The 21379-nt window shown below is 34.3% G+C and overlaps 1 protein-coding gene across 7 annotated transcripts in view; it reads right to left on the reverse strand.

Moving 5' to 3' along the window:
* LOC149791578 (PTB domain-containing engulfment adapter protein 1-like) overlaps positions 1-21379 on the reverse strand; it is a 116793-nt gene that overhangs the window by 15611 nt on the left and 79803 nt on the right. For 5 of the 7 annotated variants that reach the window (XM_089970136.1, XM_089970137.1, XM_089970138.1 and 2 more), the window contains 7 exons: positions 18702-18772; positions 14871-14942; positions 14122-14220; positions 12144-12281; positions 7497-7613; positions 5643-5747; positions 2459-2557 (listed from right to left, as the gene is read on the reverse strand). In XM_089970136.1, the coding sequence (XP_089826262.1) occupies positions 2459-2557; positions 5643-5747; positions 7497-7613; positions 12144-12281; positions 14122-14220; positions 14871-14942; positions 18702-18772 (701 nt within the window). The remainder of the gene's footprint in view (positions 1-2458; positions 2558-5642; positions 5748-7496; positions 7614-12143; positions 12282-14121; positions 14221-14870; positions 14943-18701; positions 18773-21379) is intronic. The other 2 variants (XM_089970135.1, XM_089970134.1) reach the window with 1 other exon arrangement.

Here is a 21379-nt window from a genome sequence, read left to right on the forward strand (position 1 = left end):
TAAAAACAAATAGTGCTATAGCTCCTCCCTTTTATGGTCAATACCAACTGGTATACTATTTCATCAGTCAAGATGAAGCGAACTAGGCAAAATGTCAAACACTTTCAAGCTGTAATTCCATTATTTCGATGCTTTTTTGTGCTTATTGTATTTCATGTTTGTTTTGTATAGGCCTTTATGAAAGACTCAATGACAGCTGAAAGTACTTAGGTTAGTTAAAAACTAGTTTTGCACTGTTCATTGTCAGTATGTTGTTATGTAATCCCTTGTTGGATCCAGTGTCTTTGAATATATGCACAGATACACACATATACACATGCAGAAATTTTGTATGTAACTAAACAGAATGGGGATAAATGGGACAGTCCATTTGTTGTCCTGTGACTGGCCTTAAAATTCCACATTTTCTGAATCTTAAATGTCCAGAGGACTATGACCTCATTAATATTTAAGATATACACCTGTATAGTTTTTCAAATTTTTTAAGGTGTTGTTGAAAAGCAAAGCTCACAAAAAATAGTTTGGAAGAATTAATACACAAATGTTGTTCAGTAGATTTAATATCACATGGACATGGCATGCTTGGCTGCCAACCATGATTAAACAGTCATGCTTGCATGGGAATTTAGTGCGGGCCTTAATCATTGCACCAATTCACCAATAGGAAGCACATGGTTACTATTATCATGCTATGTATATTTGATTTAATTATATCTGATTTAATATGTATTTATTTCAATTTAATTGTTTATCAGTTTTAAATTTTTTTAGTTTTAAATTTTTTTATTTTTCATTACATGATATTGAAAATTTATTCAGTAGAGATGATATTTTTTTCAGAAAATAGTTTGACCAGGACTGTTCGTTTTATAAACATCAGATGTTGATCTAAATCTTGACCTTGATTCAAAATTTGTAGCAACCATGTAAACAAGTTCTATTTTTTTTTTTAAATGATTGGTTGTTGTTGAGGTCATGATGGGACTTCGTGTTTAAGATGTAAACAATTTTTTAAATTTTTTTTATTTCTAAAAGTAAAATGATTGGTTTTTGTCAGGGCCACACTGGGTAGACATGATCTTTAACAAGTATGAGCTTCCAGAACATGATCATGTGACCCCCTTGCTTACGTTTTAGAAGACCATATAACCTCTGTTTTGGAGAATTATTCTCAGTAGAAGCTGGGCTGTTACACTGAAAGTTGTATGTTGTGCTGTTTGGAGTTATTTCAAATTACTTGGATTCAAAGGGATTAATTGTTATTTTCTGGAAAATATGTGTGCTCATGTAAAATTGTTGAACAAGGACAGTTTTTTATAAAAATGTATTCAGCTATCAAAAACTGGAGTGATAATTCTTGTTTCTACAAGGAACTGTAGACTTCAACACTACAGATTTCACCATAAGTCATTGTCTTCCATCATTTTGTTAGTAGGACTACTAAAATTTTATTTGTGGATTATTCTTGGATTATTTTTGGATTTGATTCTATAAAACCATAAGTTCATATTTTTTTCATTTTTACAGAATTTTTCCAGTAAAATACATTATTGTATTTTTTCAAAGCTTGTTGTTTTCACTCTTTCTTGTGTTACTGTTTATTTGAGCCTAAACACGTGACAACTAACTATCAGATGACAAAAAAGAATGATTACAAGGACAAGACTGTTACGTTTTCAATTTTAAAAAAGAAGTCTTTGTGATCAATATTTCAAGATCCTGTGATTTTGTTGACATTTTAAGATTGAAGTTCATATACTGGGCGCCGTTTATGTTTCAAAATCTATAAAATGTCCCGAACCATATCTGTATTGATAAGAAAATGATGTGAGCTTATAATTTGCTTTGTACATTCTAAATTTAAAATTTTATAGGCAGTCAAGGTACATCAAACTGACCATACTTCAAGATTTAATGAGTCAATATCCATGGATTGTTAAAAGGCAATTAAACAGACTCATGGACGAGGCAAAATATGTCTAGTTTAAATAAAATATTTTTCATCTTTGATACATACAACAATAAACACTTCAATATTTTTTTTAATGTCCCCTTAAAATTGTTGTGTATGTGAAATCTCTTCATTTAATTCAGAACTGTGGATATTTATTGCATATGTGACAGAAACACTTGTACTAGCATGCTATATTTCTGTTTTTAAAGCTAGCATAAATTAAAATAATCATGCAGATTCCATGAATTATAGTAAAAAAGAACATGCTGTACTTTTTGTTACATGCACCAGGCTAAATTAACTCTCAGGTGCACAAATTTCATGTTTTACTTTTAAACTAGATTCACACAAGAAATGTGTTCATGGAACACGAATATGACACTGAACTAAACAAAAGCCTAACCCGACATATTTAAGTATGTACTGAAAGGCATATAAAGGTAGAACTTTTTGCCTCTACAGCATGTGTTGTGGGCACATAATATATAAAATTAAATAAAATACCTGGCCATTTTCCCATACAAAGTCAGTACTACTCTCCCCTCCTGCAGAAGGACTTAATGTTAACACTGTCCCTGAACTTGTTTGTGTCAAATTAGATATCTACAAACAAGCAGAAAGAAGGAAAACATGCATTTTAAGAGATTAGTTGCATATATTCTTAAGTAAGGTGGATGATTTAAATACAGCATATTAACTACAGTCACATGGTGATCAATTACATACGATGGCCTGTACAGTGGACTATTTGAAAATGGTATATTGACTATACAGTTACATGGTGAATAACTACATATGATGGTATTTATAATTGACTATTTAAATATGGGTTATTTGCTAGCCACACAGTGATTAATTACAGAAGATGGCCTGTACAGTGGGTTATTTGAATATGGTATATTAACTATACAGTCACATGCAGCATGCTGAATGAACATTATTAACTGAACAATTTATGCAAAACTAGACTATAGGTGTTAGTTATGGGTGCTTTGCTAGACCTTGAGCAAATAAAGAGATTAGGCATTCAAGGACCATAACTCCTTTAAATAATATTACTGTGGTAAACTGGGAATCCAACTCATTCAACATTTCTTCATTACAAAGCTGCATGGAAAAAGTTGGTTGAAATCCAACAATCCTTGGTAAAGAAATGAATGTCTTGCTATGAAATACAAGACATCAAACGTATGCAGGCTCTCATCAGTTAAAAGAATGAATGACAAATCTGGTTGAAATCAAACAATCTTTGGTAAAGTTATGCTGCAGAAACCAATCTGGAGAAAAGTCAAGAGGATGAGCAATCAGGGGACATAACTCTTGATACTGAATGCTGGGTACAAACTATTGTAGCGTCTCGTGAATGCAAAACTGCATGCCAACTATTGTTTAAATCAAATATCCTTGGTAACAGTAAACTGGAGAAATCAAACTTAAAAGGACAATAAGGGGCCATAACTCATCCAAATGAGAACATAGAAGGCAAGAAATTAAACTTGCTCAAGATCTCAAAAATATGAAGCTGCATACTAAGATTAAATTAAAATTAAAAAAACAAAATCCAGGAAAGTTCATTTGTGGAAACTAAATTACTGACCAACAGATGGACAGCCAGTCAAGTGTACGGATGTACATGATTATTATAAGACTGCTGACTTTGTCAAGCTGGACAATAATATCTACACCGATACAGTCACTAATTACTTTGAAACAAGTACAAATTGGTGTAGTCAAGGAAAGAAATGTTTGCTATATACACTCTAATATCATTAAAAACAAGTTTTTTAATATTCTAAGAAACTATTCTCATTCTCAGTAATTGACTGCAGACACCATGCTCTAAAAGTTTAGATTTTAATTGAAATTACCAAACAACTTAATTATCCATCTTATTATGTCCTAAACATCAAACTCCAACTAGCTAAAGAATACATTCCAGACAAATGGCATTACATGCTTCATGATTTTATCATACAGTATATGTTACAAAATTATACAGAAAATAACAATCTTTCTAAATGCACCAGATCTAAGAGAGATCATTTTTGTCAAAGAAAAGTTTCAGAAGAAATAAACATGATAAGCTCTTTGCAGAAAGTCAGAGAAACTGGTCAAGCGTTTTTGAAGATCTACATATTCCTTTTCAAGGCACATGATATATATAACAATCACAAGTACAAAAATGTAAATAAAATATATAATGATGTACATTACTGAAATGTATAATGGTCACCAATTTGCCACTCCACTTCACACAGAGGTATTATTAGTTAAGTCTGGATGAACTCCAATGTGGAGCTGCCATTAATTTGTGACATAATTTTAACAGACTATGGAAAGAGATTTCTAATGACACAAGATTTTAAATTCTGGTCAAATATGCAAGCAACACTCAATTTTTATAATTTTTCAAAATTAAAGTTTCATTATAGGTGACGCTTGATTTATGCCAATTTGATTTGTGTACTTTAATTTTAACACCATTTATAATGAATTACCATTAAATCTGCATTGCTTTGCTTGATTTTATGACATTGCTGGTGTCATGTGCTGCAACATAAGTGCAATTCAAGCATGTGCAGTTACATTAGTTTTGATTAGCACCACAATCACATGAATGCATCAATGGTGATAATTGAGCGTCACATGTACATGCATCTTTTAGAATCAAGTAACTGGGTCACTTATGGAAATATGAAGATGCTAGTTTGCATGCAGGAGAAGACTCCTGTAGTTCATGATCTAGATGGATAATGCATTAATTATGCACTCTGCAGACCCTGGTTTGAACCTCAGGTTTAAATATGCAAGAGTTGCAATTCAGATGCTTCTTTCCTAAGTTTGCTTAAATCAGACATTCATATGGCTCCATGAGCTCTCCCACAAAACAAGGTCTGATAAAGTCTTTGATTGACTATTTATGTTGCTGTGCCATAAATCACCAAACCAAGACGAATATTCCTATCTAAATTTTGTCTCTATAATACTTTCTGCAATCAAAGAAGCAAAACCAAAAACTTAAACTTGTATCAAGCATCATCTCTTTGTAAACAGGTATTCAATCAAGGAGACATGCTTAACTGGCAAATGAAACTGACCATGTGTACATCAAACAGGATATGTGTACATGAAACAAGACATTACATCATTATTAAAGTGATGTATTAAGTCACTTCATTTCATCTGCCAATCAAATCACTTTTCCAATTTTGAGAAACCTTCCTTTTTTTGATGGAGATCTCATGCAGTCATGTAAGAGTCTAGTTGAAAGAGACTAATGTTTCCTGAAGTATTCTGGCTTTCTGAATCTCTAAGATCATCTAATATAAACATCTGAATAACTGAAAAAGCTGTGAAAGCCTATCATATAATCTACACCAAATAAAAAAAAGTCAAATCTGCCCTGATAGACATAGAATTCTGACCTAACTGACACATGATGCTGCCATGACAGATGCCTGACTGTGCTCTGACGGACACCTAATTCTGCCTTGATTGACACCTAAAAATATCAGAGCATTTTTGCATTACCATTTTTATTATTTTATACTCTTCCAGACTATTAGTCTTGATTTAGTAGATATCCGTACATAATGGATAGAAGAGATAAATCGAGTATGAGTTCACAAAAACAAATTTCAATGTAATATTGAATCATTAAAATATGAGCGTTGAGCACTATACCAACCTGAAGGGTCTTCTTGTACTGATCAATATCTGCTCTATCCTTCAGCTGTTCCAATTCACTGATTCGCTTCTTTAAACCTTGATTTTCCTCCTCTAATGTCCGCACCTACAAAATAATTTGTTATGCTGATTATTGAGATCAGTCAACTTATGCGAATAAAATACGGCAAACATTTTGTATTCTAATTATTATTTCTCTTTAATATTGTGAAAAAATTAATCTTCAGGTAAATCTTCATAGTATTTGATCTTCAATAATTATGAATTTGAAACTTTAAAGTTTTATGGGCTATGCTGCTCTCAGACCCAATGCATACTGGCTGACAAGCTCAAAAGTATGAGGTAAGGCTTTAATAAAACATAAATACATATCGAGAATTTTGAAAATGAATGGTGTTATGATGCAATATATTACATTATTAGTATTATTATAATACTGTTATTGTAATTTAGGATGTTGTTGTTGTGGGTTTAACATAATTTTTCAGCACTTGATTTGCTTATACATGGTGACCAGTGTAACTGGTGGATGAAGGACCCAGGAAAACTCAGGTAAGGACCACAGACCCAAGGGAAGCTACTGGCAAGTTTTCTCACATAACCACAATGGCCGAGCTTGAGACTTGAACCTAACATGAACAGAGGTAAGATGGATGTGATCGGTAAAGCTAAGCGTTTCAAACCACTCTGCCACCCAGGTTCCCCATAATGACCATAACAAATAAAATACAAAATGATAATGTAATACGTATTTCATTGTTATACTACAATATGAAATTCACTTTGAGATAAACAAAATTACTTAATAACTTTACAGCCAAAGAGCACAGCAGCACCTTGGATGTTATGCTGTGCAGATGCAAGTTTCTGTTAAAATGCCTTGCCCAAGGACACACCATGGTTTTTCATCTTTTAGGAAATGGACTTGCAATGAAAACTCTAATGCTAATAAAAGGCAAAAAGACAAGACAAAAGCAAGAGCACAAGTCAAGACAACAAAGAACTCAAACACAGAGTGTATATTTAATGCTGACTCTGTCTCACCTATGGTGTAAAACACTCCTAAAAATGGTGGCATTATTATGATTTAAGAAAAGCTATAGGCCTGAATGGGAAAAGCAGTTCTCATGGTTGAAATGAGTAGAATCAGAGGGTACATTAAAAGCAATCTGTGAGTGGCTGAGAAAGCAAAAATCATTTCACTTGAAATTGAAACACAAACCTGCAGCTACCAGTCTTCAGCTGTCACAAATTTACTTCTACTGAAGGTTACACAGAAAGACATAATCACACACGCTGTTGAGATAACTCTTGAAATTAGTGACAATTGACGACTGCAAAGCAGCATAATTCCATAAAAGGGAACAGTGAATTAATCAGAATAATGGAGCCGCATCCTGTACATGAAGATTATAACCAGAATACTTATAACCAGAATGAAACACATACATCTGTAAAGTCTTCATATAGAAAAAAGTAAAGAAACTAATTCATTTGTAACACTAGATTGCAGATGGTAGAATGCAGTATGAAAAAAGTTTTGTTTTGACAATTGTGAAAAATATTTTTTTTCTTACTGTCATATTATGAGGCTACAAAGTTTTAATCCAGATATGTAATAAAATAATGATCGTGTACCTCTTCCCTTTCCTTTATATTCTTACAAAAGTGAGGGACTCATGATTATATGCCAGGTACTTTCAGAAATAGGCTGGGGATTCCCAAATTCCACGAGTGAAGAATGTAGGACACCTCATCATGAAACTATGTACTATGACCATAAAATAAAACAGTATATGGGAAAGTTGCATTTGATCAGCAACTGATGAAAGAAGTCATCCTCTAAAACACGTACCTTCTTTTGCAATAAAAGAAACTGCTTTTTCAGATCATGATCTTTCCCAGTTGTCTCAAGGAATTTTCTGTAGGCCATGTCAAAGGCCTGACCAATTGTAAGCGTGATTTCTTCAGCCTGAAAACAAAAAATTATACAAGGGTTCTGCAGAAATATTCCGACTTGCGCAAGATCATTAAGATGACAACAGAACTTTCAGCTAGTCAGACAAGACAGGAAATCCTAGCTATCGTGGAACAAAATTTTAGTATAAAGTATGTTTTACCAAAGTTTCATATGCAAACAGTGCAAGGTGTAAAACATGTGACTTTCTAAATAATTACACAAAGCTCCTTAAAAGTGTCGACACTACTGAAATCAATAAAGTGATTACAATTCTCATGTCATACAGGCAATAAAGTCGCAGTGTGTGTGTGTGTGTGTGTGTGTGTGTGTGATCTGGATTTTTGTTGTAGATTTAACAATTTTCCAGTCATATTACTAAAATGTCTGCAGTGTAGCAGACTGAAGATTTTGTTGGTCAGTTTCTAGAGAGTTCACATGATGAGAATCATGGCTTTGAATACTTCAGTGAATTAGATATAGACTCTGATATCAATCTGATTTTGAAAGTTCATCAGATTCAGATGATTTGGGTGATATTGACATGTCTGACCCAGCAGATGTAGAAGTTGGAAGACCACGGTTGTTCACACCATTTCAATGATGCAATGGAGAATGACTTTGCCTGTGAACCAGGACCAAAACTGCCACAGGAATTCCATGTGAATAAAGCATCAATATTTTATTATTTCACTTTATTATTAATATGTTTACAAATATTTCAAGACACACTAACAACTATGGAAATTGGGGCAACAGGGGGTTAGATGACCACACCAAAAGAAATCAATTACTTGCCTGAGATAGCTATGCACTGCTCTACAGACAATATGAGTGGCAATGTGGGAATTCAAAGGGTAGTTACAGGTAACAGATTTAAAAAAATAAGAACCAGTTATTTAATGTGCCTAATAGAGAGAATGATAACCCACTATTTGCCGGGTTTATGAAGTTCAGCCAATCGCTGAACAGTCAGCTAGATATTCCTGGATTACTGTGCATAGTAGTATCTGGTGATGAAGCTATATTCTCTGGATGCCTCTCCTTTTTGCAAATACATGCCTGCCAAGTCAATAAAATAAGTGCACAAATTTGGATGCCCTGTGATGCCCAGTCATTCTGGATGCCTCTCTTTTTTGCAAATACATGCCTGCCAAGTCAATAAAATAAGTACACAAATTTGGATGCCCTGTGATGCCCAGTCAGTCTACCTGTCACGCTGTTAAGTTTATCCTGGCAAGCAAGGAACCAATAGCAACAACACAGCCACAACAATCATGTCTATTTTTATAATTTCTCTGTGAGGCAAAGAGGTCAGGTATAAAATCAAAGTTTCATATTTACTGGTTGACAATAGCTAGTGAGATGTGTTAAAGGTTTCAGTGGGTGAACCCATTGTGCTAATAGGTTGGACCAGGAAGTGGAACAACCCATTATAGGTACATCAATGAGATGACAGATGCATGTACAGGTATAAAAGTTGTTACATATTATTGCCATGAATGAGAATGTTTAAGTCGCTATGAATTATATTTTTGATAAGTTTGTGAGCAACGGCAATGTTTCTTTACTGCATATATATAATGCAAAGCATGATCATTTCAGTTTTCAGAATAGGGTTCAAGTTTAATTAATTTTTATTAAATTTATATTTGAACTGTATCTACAGCAACGTTGAGCGACAATATTAAAAAAGGGAAATTTTGAGCACGTGGAAATTTGTGTTTAGCATACATGTCAACTTTTAAAAAGCCAAGAAGCAAGATTTAGACCTAAAATGGGTAGGTTTTATGCAGCATTTTTTAAGCACCTGTTTCAATAAATATTGACCTATTTTCCAGGTCCAATAAGAGTGAAATTCTCAAAGGATATGCCAGAGGCACCCGCATAAACTCTTTTTAGGGGGAAGGGATGCATAGTGGTCAACCATTAAATTTTATGGATGTAGGCCAAAACATGTTTTACGGTGAAATTGGGGGAGGCGACTAGTGCCCCCACCCCTTGTCCCAATGTGCAAGTGAGTGCCCATGGGACATGCCATTTCTCCCTGTGACAAGCCATATTTTCACCCAGGCAATTTTTTCATATTTTGGTCAGCTGTGGCTAAACTGCATAACAGCTAAAGGTTAGACTTGAGTACACAAGCATAAGGCCAGTGTGACTAATTAAGAGTTAATCCTTATCACTGCATTTATCTTGTGAAAAGGACTGAACTTAGGAATTACTTATGAAAAAAAAACATGTTCTACAGTGTGTGTATATAAGCCCAGCAATTGATTGGCAAATAAATGATGCCCGATTATGTTGTAACTTACAATGTCTGGGACTTCATTTTAACAGTTCAAATCTGCAGTCACAAGTTACCGTACATGTGGCAACTGTTTTTCTCCCATTTTATATCCCATTTTATTTCCTTAGGTTTAACTCTTAAGGCACATAATGCTGTTTACTAAACAAAATATTTACTCTGAATTAGTTCTTTGGGGGCACATATACTACCTGCGTGGTATATTTTGTTTTACTCCTACTTTAAATTTAATCATGGTAATTTAAGTTTACATATACAGCAGAGGAATGCCAGGTGTTAACTGGTAGTTTCTTTTTGGAAATGGAGATGTCATTTTGTTTGCATTGAATATTACACAGCATTCACAGTGATCATTCATGGGATTGAAAACTAATTGGTGACAATCTTATTTTATTTGAATTTTTTTTCTACTATAGTACTCTTGTTTAAAAAAAAATAATCTGAAATTTATGCGAATAATGTTTATTCCTAACATTCTATTTCCTAAAGAAAACAAACTTTGTTGTGTGATATTAAATATTTTGTCACAACAGTATTCATTAGTGATAAAATAGTGGCATCTGTGGATTACATATGATATATCTATTTATGTATGGTTTTTATCTGAGAAATGAAAATTGACCGACGTAATGTAATAATTGGGAATTCTCTGTGAAAAATCGCAAGATATTATGAGATCAGGAGTTAGGTGCTGAAATCTCCCCAAAATCGGGAAGTTCTTCTCCCGGTTTGAGAGTTTACAGGTATGAACTGTCTGGGTTTGTGGAATTTCAGTCAGGGCTTGTGAGTTTATTTAAGTCACCAGCCCAGGGCCTGTGCCTAAAAAAAATTTCTTTCTGCACTGGAAAGTATGACTAAGTACCAGAGATAGCCATTACATATTTATTTGAGTTAAAGGTATTTGTATAAACATGGACCAGCAATGGAAAATTATTTACAAGCCCATTCACGTTGTGTGCTCCCCTTAATCATGTAGGAACAGTGTTCAAATCTGAAACACTTAATTTTGATTGGATGAAGTGACTTGTTTCTGCATCCAATGAAATTTGCAGATCGCAAGCACATAAATATCTGTTCGATCTGCCAAGGTGTAGATAGGACTGACATACTGGAACATTGGCTAGTGAAGATGTGTAGGTATATGTTACTTACACTTCTATCACTAGTGAATGCATTGTGTAACTCCCATTTCTATCACTCTGAAAGACTGTAGGCAAAATGTAACTTAAATTTCCATCACTCTGAAAGACTGTTGACAATGTGTAACTTACATTTCTAGCAATCTGGAAGACTGTAGGCAAAATGTAACTTAAATTTCCATTACTCTGAAATACTGTTGGCAATGTGTAACTTACATTTCCATCACTCTGAAAGACTGTAGGCAATGTGTAACTTACATTTCTATCACTCTGAAAGACTGTAGGCAATGTGTAACTTACATTTCTATCACTCCGGAAGACTGTAGGCAAAATGTAACTTAAATTTCCATCACTCTGAAAGACTGCTGACAATGTGTAACTTACATTTCCATCACTCTGAAAGACTGTTGGCAATGTGTAACTTATATCTCTATCACTCTGAAAGACTGTAGGCAATGTGTAACTTACATTTCTATCACTCTCAAAGACTGTTGACAATGTGTAACTTACATTTCCATCACTCTGAAAGACTGTTGGCAATGTGTAACTTACATTTCTATCATTCTGAAAGACTGTAGGCAATGTGTAACTTACATTTCTATCCCTCTGAAAGACTGTAGGCAATATGTAACTTACATTTCTATCACTCTGGAAGACTGTAGGGAATATGTAATTTACATTTCCATCACTCTGAAAAACTGTAGGCAATATGTAACTTACATTTCTATCACTCTGGAAGACTGTAGGCAATAAGTGATTTACATTTCCATCACTCTGAAAAACTGTAGGCAATATATAACTTACATTTCTATCACTCTGGAAGACTGTAGGCAATATGTAACTTACATTTCTATCACTCTGGAAGACTGTTGACAATGTGCAACTTACATTTCCATCACTTTGAAAGACTGTAGGCAATGTGTAACTTACATTTCTATCCCTCTGAAAGACTGTAGGCAATGTGTAACTTACATTTCTATCCCTCTGAAAGACTGCCGGCAATATGTAACTTACATTTCCATCACTCTGAAAGACTGTAGGCAATATGTAACTTACATTTCTATCACTCTGAAAGACTGTTGGCAATGTGTAACTTACATTTCTATCACTTTGAAAGACATAGCAATAGTGTTGGTTTGTGTCAGCGGCTTTAGCAATAAATGTCATCATCTTTTTGTCTGATTTGTCATCTGCACAGTAGGATATTCTGTGTAAAGGGTGCTGGTGTAGGACAATCTGAAATTTATAAAATAAATAAAATAGATGGAGCTCTTCTGTTGCAAAATTTATTGCGTAAATGGCTTAGCTTAGTTTGGATAAAATGTATCTTGAGGAGGTTTAAAATTTGAACAGGAAAGTTTGCTACATGTTATAATCAGTATAAATGTTTGCATTTATCTATGTTTTATGTAGATTTATCTTTCAGATGGATGATGAATGGGGGGAGTGTAAATTGCAGAGAATAAAGTAAGTGCAATTACTGACAAGTATTTTCAACAGCAGTTTCACATGAATGAAGGAATGATCTAAATAAGCATCCAATTTTAATTTTTTGCTGATTGTTTTATTATTTGTTGTTTCATTTATAATATTTTAGCACTTAAATACTTTTCCATTTTTGCTCTATTCTTAAAAATCTCAAAACATATATTGCTTTAGGATGTGAGTGAAACTGATAGTTACCAGATACTGTATACATGCATCTGTATTGGAACAATATGAAATAATATATCATTCAGTAGTGCAGTGCAACAATAAAATCCACACAAATTGGTACCTCATGAAATAAAATAAAACTACAGTATGTGAAATCATTATTATTTTATTTAAGAAGAGGCCCAAGGTAACCTGATATCACTCACATGACAGACACTGGTCTTAAAGACAAAGCAAGTGCCATGGGTTGGGCAAACATCTGAATAATTTGCAGCTATATGGTTGAAATTGATTGTGTCTGACTGTTGTAACCTTAAACATGTTCAGCTGGACTTGACAACTATATTGGCATTTTTCTGTATAATAAAGAAAGGTGTTCAAGCTAAGCTTAGACAGTTTTTGAAGAAAAGGTCATTCTATGTTATTTGTTTATAATTCATTACTATGGCCATATCTGAATGGAGATGAGTATCATTTTGCAGGTTTGCCACATGGTTGCTATGAAAGCTACACCATTACTATGGAAAACACCCCAAACAAAATTCTGGCATAACATATATTAGTCAATGTTCCAACCCATTTTAATAAAAATTGGCTCAACCATTCTGGACCTTAATTTAAAAAAAGGTTTTTCAATTTGTTTCCTTGGAAGCCAAACCATTACTAGAGGACCCATCCAAACAAATTCCGGTAGAGGATGTCTGTGAAATATTTTCTTGAAGTCTAATAAAACTGGATCAGCCATTCCAAGGAAGATGAAAAAAGTTTCCACTAGGATGCTAAGGAATCCACACTATTGCCATGAGAACCAGCAAAGTGATTAGCATAGTGAATTGCATACAAACAGCTGCTGATTCGAATCTTACTACTGGATCTGACTATGGTGCATACAAACAGCTGCTGGTTCGAATCTTACTACTGGATCTGACTATGGTACATCTTTGTCTAAGATGTTTTACTCATGCTGCCTCAGCACCAAAAAAAACCTACTTATTTTGCTATGCCTTAAAATTTCAAACCAAACCATATTACACCGACAATTACTCCCTAACCATGACCCCTCACCTCTATATACTAATAATTAATAACATTATACAAGTGACTTACATTATGTGCCTCTACTATAAATTTATCTATCTGTTTAGCTATCTATCAAGTTTGGTCAGGAAAGATTTGTTGTTGTTGTTGTAGGGTTTAACGCCATTTTTCAGCACACGATAGGCTATATACATGGCGGCCAGTATTAATGGTGGAGGAAGAACCCGGGAAAACCACGGAAAGAACCACTGACCCTCGAGAAGCTACTGGCAAGCTTTCTCACATACCCACGAAAAGATTTGTGAAATATTACTGAAACAAAGAATTGTTGTACTAGTAATCTACTGACCATCTTAAGGGAACTGAAGGGAAGTACTAATACCTTTGTCTTCGGATCCTGAATGGTTACACCATCAACAGATATTACTAGTTCAACCTTTGGAGTCCTCTGACCCTCAGCTTTCAAGATGTGCTTGGTAAACTGAAATAGGAAAAGGATCTCAAATGCAACTTTACTGGGTATGTTAGAACCATGTCACAGTATCTTCAGATTTTTATGAGCAGCAGAAAAATTACAAAGTTAGATAAACATACTAAGCTTTTGTTTCATTCACTGATGAATATGTTAGGTATCATTCAAATTAAAGAAATCCTAAAAATAACCTAACAGTAAATTAGTCTTCAATTTTAAATAATATGTGTTTTAGTGTACCTTGACAATGTTTAATTTTCAGTGTCAAATTTATCAAGGCAGGTAAAGAAATAGAAATCGTAAGTGATACATATTTGAGTAAGCAATATTTAGAAGATGCAAAAATAACTATTTAAATAAAGCCAAATAAAGCATTTTGCAGGTGTTCTTTAAAGTGTTGGATTTCATATCTGTAATAAAAACTCTCCATATCATCTACATTAATTGACAAGTCTTGGACATCAGTATAGCATGGCTTTATTAAAACCAACATTTTTGTGTATTCTAGAGCAAATATATCAAGATTTTTAAATGGTGTCAGATGGTTAGATGTTGTGTAATTAAATTAAAGTAACTCAAGTTAAAAAATAATGTGAAACAGTCTATCTCACATCACCACGAACACACAGATGACCAATGAAATAAAAAAAACCATGTACCTTTCTTTTTCGAATACTTTCTTTGACAACTTCTGTGCCTTTTGGGGCATCCACTTCACTTTCTCCAAGAAACTATATAATGTAAAAAATAGTAAATACACAGCACTAATCATCACAAAGTAACCACCACAATTTCTCAATTAGTCAAAACAATTGAACAAATGTTGACATTTTTAATTACTGTATATGCTCATTCACAAGTCCAACTGCAAAGTGCAAAGACCCTGACATGCCATTGCATAATGCACCAGCAGATCTGGGTCTGTGCATTTTGTTAAGAGTACTCAGTAGAATAAGTAACATAGACCGTGATCTGCAGGTGCATGATGCCATGCGAGATCAGGATCTTGTTATTTTTTGTTGAGTATTATGGTAGCTAGTGTAGTAGAAAAGGGTTATGGCATATAGTTGCTTATAAGTTAGGTAAAACTGCATAGACCCAAATCTGCTGGCAGGTAGGTGCACAAGCAGATCTTGATTTATGCAGTTTATTAGAAGTAATCAGTAGAACAAAAAACACAGACCCTGATCTGCCAGTGCATTATGAATTGGCAGACCAGATCTGAGTTGTTAGTAGTTGGAGCTGACTTACAAGCAAGTACAGAAGGTATAGAGTTTTCTGTTCCAGACCTGGCTTCCATTTAGCTTTAGTTAGTAACTATTTATTAAGTAGTATTTTATTTCTCTTTGTTTCAGACTAACAATTTTTTGGATCTATTGCTATATTCTATGTTTGTGTATTGTTTTGATTTATTGCTATATTCTGTGTTTGTGTACTGTTTGGATTAATTGCTATATAATGTATTTGTGTACTGTATGGATTTATTGCTGTATTCTGTGTTTGTGTATTGTTTGGATTTACTGCTATATTCTGTGTTTGTGTATTGTTTGGATTTATTGCTATATTCTGTGTTTGTGTACTGTTTGGATTAATTGCTATATAATGTATTTGTGTACTGTTTGGATTTATTGTTATATTCTGTGTTTGTGTATTGTTTGGATTTACTGCTATATTCTGTGTTTGTGTATCGTTTGGATTTATTGCTATATTCTGTGTTTGTGTATTGTTTGGATTAATTGCTATATAATGTATTTGTGTACTGTTTGGATTTATTGCTATATTCTGTGTTTGTCTACTGTTTGGATTAATTGCTATAAAATGTATTTGTGTACTGTTTGGATTAATTGCTATATAATGTATTTGTGTACTGTTTGGATTTATTGCTATATTCTGTGTTTGTGTATTGTTTGCATTTACTGCTATATTCTGTGTTTGTGTATTGTTTGGATTTATTGCTATATTCTGTGTTTGTGCATTATTTGGATGTATTGCTATACTCTATGTTTGTGTATTGCTTGGATTTATTGCTATATTCTATGTTTGTGTGTGGTTTGGATTCATTTCAATATTCTGTATGTTCTTGAAAAATTAAATTTACTCCTTAAACATCCATTATACAACTTCAAAAATATGCTACACTCGGGCACATATGCAACTTTATGGCTAAAACCTGTAAAAATGCATGTGTAATATCAAACCATATTTGGCAATCCTTCGTCTTCAGCCCCAAACTGAGACTGAATGATGTCACACTAGTTAGAGACTGAATGATATCACGCTAGTTAGAGACGGAATGATGTCACACTATCTGCAGCACACTTCTTAGCACTTAATAATTAAAATAACAAACATCTGTGCGTGCATAATCCAATTAAAATCCGATGATATCAATAACAAGCAGAGTTATTCACAAGAGTCATACTACTCTGAATTGAATAAGCACTATTCACAGTGCATTTTGTATTCCATGATGCCATACCATATAATATAATCAGGTGTATCACACAAACAATAACATTCCACCATACCTAATCAAAGTATTCCATGATTTATGTTGCCCGAGACCTGATTATTCTTTAAGTTTTACAAAATCAGCGAAATTTCTCTGTTGTATACTATTTAAATCATCAATGTCCTCGATTTCAAAACACATCAATTGTTATAAGAGTCTATATTAGAAGCTAATTAATGACAATGCAGATCATCAGTGACTCATTTATTCTGTGATAATTGGATAATGACTGTCATTTTCTCTGTGATCATCAGATAATGACTGTCATTTTCTGTGATGAATGGATAATGACTCATTTTCTCTGTGATAATTGGATGACTGCCATTTTCTCTCATGACTGACTGTCATTTACTCTGTGATAATTGGATAATGACTGTCATTATCTCTGTGATTACTGGATAATGACTGTCATTTTCTTGTTGATGACTGGATAATGGCTGTCATTTTCTTTGTGATGATTGGATAATGACTATCATTTTCTCCGTGATGATTTGATAATACTCTCTGGGCTATACTAAGTACTCCAATCACTCGTTTTATATGAGGAATAATACATCGACCGTTCCAGTGGCCTAGTGGTTAGAGTGTCTTCCTCAGATGTGGGAGGTTGTGGGTTCAAATCCTGGCTTGGTCATGCCCAAGACTTATAAAAATGGTACTAACGGCTGCCTCGCAAGGAGCTCAGCATTATGAGGTTAGTGTTAGGACTGATCGGCTTGGTGTGAGGATAATGTGACTGGGTCAGACATCTTGCTACATGTCCGTGGCATGATGCGCCAGTGCTAGATAGACATCACCAGGCCAACCAGTCCTAACACTAACCTCTTAATGCTGAGTGCCAAGCAAAGCAAATGCAAGTACCATTTTTTATAAGTCTTTGGTATGACTTTGCCAGGATCTGAACCCATGACCTCCTGCATCTGAGGTGGATGCTATAACCACTTAGGCCACCTGGGTGGTCCTTCAAAAATTTACTTTTACAAATGTACATAATGCATATTTGTGAAGAGTATACAATTCAATTTATTTCTAAACATAAACTGTTTTATACCTTAATATGATTTGATGTTATTCACTTGTAATAAAGTGTAATAATTGCTAAAATGTGGTCATTTATACGGTCCAAAGTGATCAAACAAGTTACAAACTTGATATCAGAAAAAGACTGACATGGTAATGGCTTTCTTCCTTTCTAGGGGCCAATACTCTTTTAATCTCTTAATTAACAGCTCAGTGGTTACTATCACTGCTGATAAAATCAGCAATGATGCAGTTTTAAAAACATAAAAGGAAATGTGTCGAGATACCTGCACACATATGAAAGAATAAACTTGTTTATCAGCAATAATGAAAAATGAATCTGGATAGCACTGTTCCCAAAACCCACGGTTCAATAACAATATAAAATAACCCTCCACAACCCCCTTTACAGACACGTCCTGATTTTATACTGTATATTAATATTATTCCTACAAATTAAGACTTTAATATTGTTTTAATTTGTTTGTAAGGCAGTTTATCTGCCTATCTAGAGAAACTTGAAAAGATGTATAACTTCAATTTGCCTACAGATACATTATACTTTTAAATTATTGTAGTATCATTATTTGCTCATAAATAACTATAGAAAATTAGAATATAGTCAATTTGATTAAAATATTATTAGAACCGATCCAGATTATAGGTATCATAAGTTTCAGTATATGAGAAATATACAATATTTATTCTATCTTTAATCTTTACGCAGTTTGTGCAATATAAAATTAGTAATGAAACAGTATCTGAAATTTTGTACTGGATAAAACTGATTCAACAAAGGGGCATAACTGCTTCAGAGTGACGCAATTAGAAGAAAAAAAACACACAAGCTGATCTAAATCATACTGAGACAAAACAATGAGAACTGCCTAATTTTTTTTTTTACACAGTCAATCGACAAATCGATACACACAAAGACACTACATGTAGGTCTGCATACCTTGACATTGTACACAATGTGACCTCTAAGTAAAGCCTCTGGTGGGTGGACCCATTGCTTGTTTGCCCCTGCTAAATATATAAAATCAATAATTAAATATTGCTAAAAAATATATAAGCTTTTTAAAAACATATGAACCACTAGTCCAGATTCAATAAATTCAAACACTTCTCATATTAATGACGAAAACTATCTATTGTGTGACATGCATGACAACTAAAGGAATTTGGACCATTTAATTTTTGAAGGAGGGTGGGTGGAGGAGCTAGGATTTTCTTCAGGAAAATAATTTTCAACAATAAATTAACTTGAAAAATATATATAAATATATTCTTGCTCTCAAACCCCTATGTATCATCGCCATTTTATTGGCTAAAAAGAGAAAATATCTTAATATATAAGAAACAAACTATTCTCATTACAAGAAAATCTAACTCACAAACACTTAAATGGCCAGTCATCCAGTTCCTAATACGGGAATTTTAACCAATGGTTGTTACAGTAATTTCACTGTTACATGTGTAGCAGTAATATATGTGGAAGTTTTGATTAGAGAGAAAATAAATTTAAAATCCTTTTAGAAATCTGACCAGAGTTGTGCAACTGCATACGGGACTATGCATACGGGACTAGCCATATTACCTCAGGATAATTTTTTTCTTTCAACTAATATAATGGATATGATTAGCTTTTTTTCTACAAATATGAGCAAGTATCTTTTCAGGCTATTTGGGGGGGCTTCACCCACCTTGCCTCAAAAAATTAAATGGAAATGCAAAACTATTATGCTCCTTTTCTATAGATAAACACAGGTGTTAACAGATATTATATTTAAGTAAATACAAAACATTTTACATCAACAAACAACAGTACCTTTCATAGCAAAAACTCTAATGCAGGCCACTTCCTACAATGACAAATATGGTTGACTTTTGAATAATTAGTTTAGCAACATTCAAGAATTTGTATGGTCACCCTGATTTAAAATTTCAAGATAAGCTACAAAAAAAAGAGAGAAAACCAACAAGAAGACACAGTCAGTAGTATTCCGTATTAACCGAGGGGGGGGGGGGAGCAGAGAGGGCAGTTGAGGTTTTGGGGTGCCAGAACAGCTATGAGTGATAGAAGTTTGATGCTAGGTAAAGCCACCAAATGGCAATAAATTTCAGGAAAATCTGCCAACCACCCTACTTCTCAGGTCCTGCTGGGGAAGCTCAGTGCTCCCCCAAACCCCTAGCTGGTGGGAGGGGGCACCATTTAAACCACTAGTACCAGGCACAATTTACCCTAAGTAAGCCACTGGACAGGGTCATCATTTTCTCCAACCCTATCCGAATGTCTGCTAGAAGACAGATGGATAGGAAGTTTACAAAGTATACATAGGAGTAAAGAGGCATCAGGGGTTTTGCTCTAGAAATAAAAATGTGAATGGTGAATGGATGGACATATAGACAAATGATGAAAATGTAAAATTCCTTTACCCATCATTCAAAAATTTTGAATCTGACCTCCAGTTCTGACACCATGGTTTTTTAAAATATATTTTTTACTGTCTAAGCCAAAGTTCTGACACAAAGATTTAAAAAAAAACCTCAATCTTGAATCCATAGTGGAAACACTGTAAAAATATTAAAGCTGAAGAACTGCAATACCCTGGTAGCAAAAGCACATCTGGACCACTAGTCTAATATGTATACTGTATATACTTACTTACAAGTCCAATGGCCAACTGCACAGATCAAGATCTGCCATCACTTAATGAATTGGCAGATCTAGGTCTGTTCAGTTTGTCAGGCATAATCAGTAGAACAAACAGCTTAGACCCTGATCTGCATGCACATTATGCTATAACAAATCAGGATCGTTACTGTTTGCAGTTTGACTTGACTTATAGGTGAACATACATGTATAAGGTATAAATACTGTAGATGATGGATCCATGAAATCCGCTGCACTGCAACTATCAAGCTATGTGCAGAGACACCTAATCAAATTTAAAGGATTTAAAGTCAAAGTTTAATTGAGGCAGAAGGGGTATACCTCATTTTAAACATATAACTAAAGATTAAATTTTCACATTTGATCACCATTCCTTTATAGATTGTGATGATTGTCCTGGACATGTGACCAGAAAAAGTGGGATTGAATCCTGTCCAGACCAAGCTGGCTCAGCCTCTAAGGAGTGTCTCTGGCATGGCATTGCTTGTACTCCCATTGTGACAGCCTCTGAGGAGTGTCTCTGTCATGGCATTGTACTCCCACTGCCTCAGCCTCTGAGGAGTAACTCTGTCATGGCATTGTACTCCCATTGCCTCAGCCTCTGAGGAGTAACTCTGTCATGGCATTGTACTCCCACTGCCTCAGCCTCTAAGGAGTAACTCTGTCATGGCATTGTACTCCCATTGCCTCATGCCTCTGAGGAGTGTCTCTGTCATGGCATTGTACTCCCACTGCATCATGCCTCAACCTCTGAGGAGTAACTGTCATGGCATTGTACTCCCATTGCATCATGCCTCATCCTCTGGGAGTAACTCTGTCATGGCATTGTACTCCTAGTGCCTCATGCCTCAGCCTCTGAGGAGTAACTCTGTTATGGCATTGTACTCCAATTGCCTCATGCCTCTGAGGAGTGTCTCTGTCATGGCATTGTACTCCCAATTCCTCAGCCTGAGGAGTAA

The sequence above is a fragment of the Sinohyriopsis cumingii genome, chromosome 9, assembly GCF_028554795.1.
Source record: "Sinohyriopsis cumingii isolate HCF-2022 chromosome 9, ASM2855479v2, whole genome shotgun sequence".
In the NCBI taxonomy this organism is placed as follows: domain Eukaryota; kingdom Metazoa; phylum Mollusca; class Bivalvia; order Unionida; family Unionidae; genus Sinohyriopsis; species Sinohyriopsis cumingii.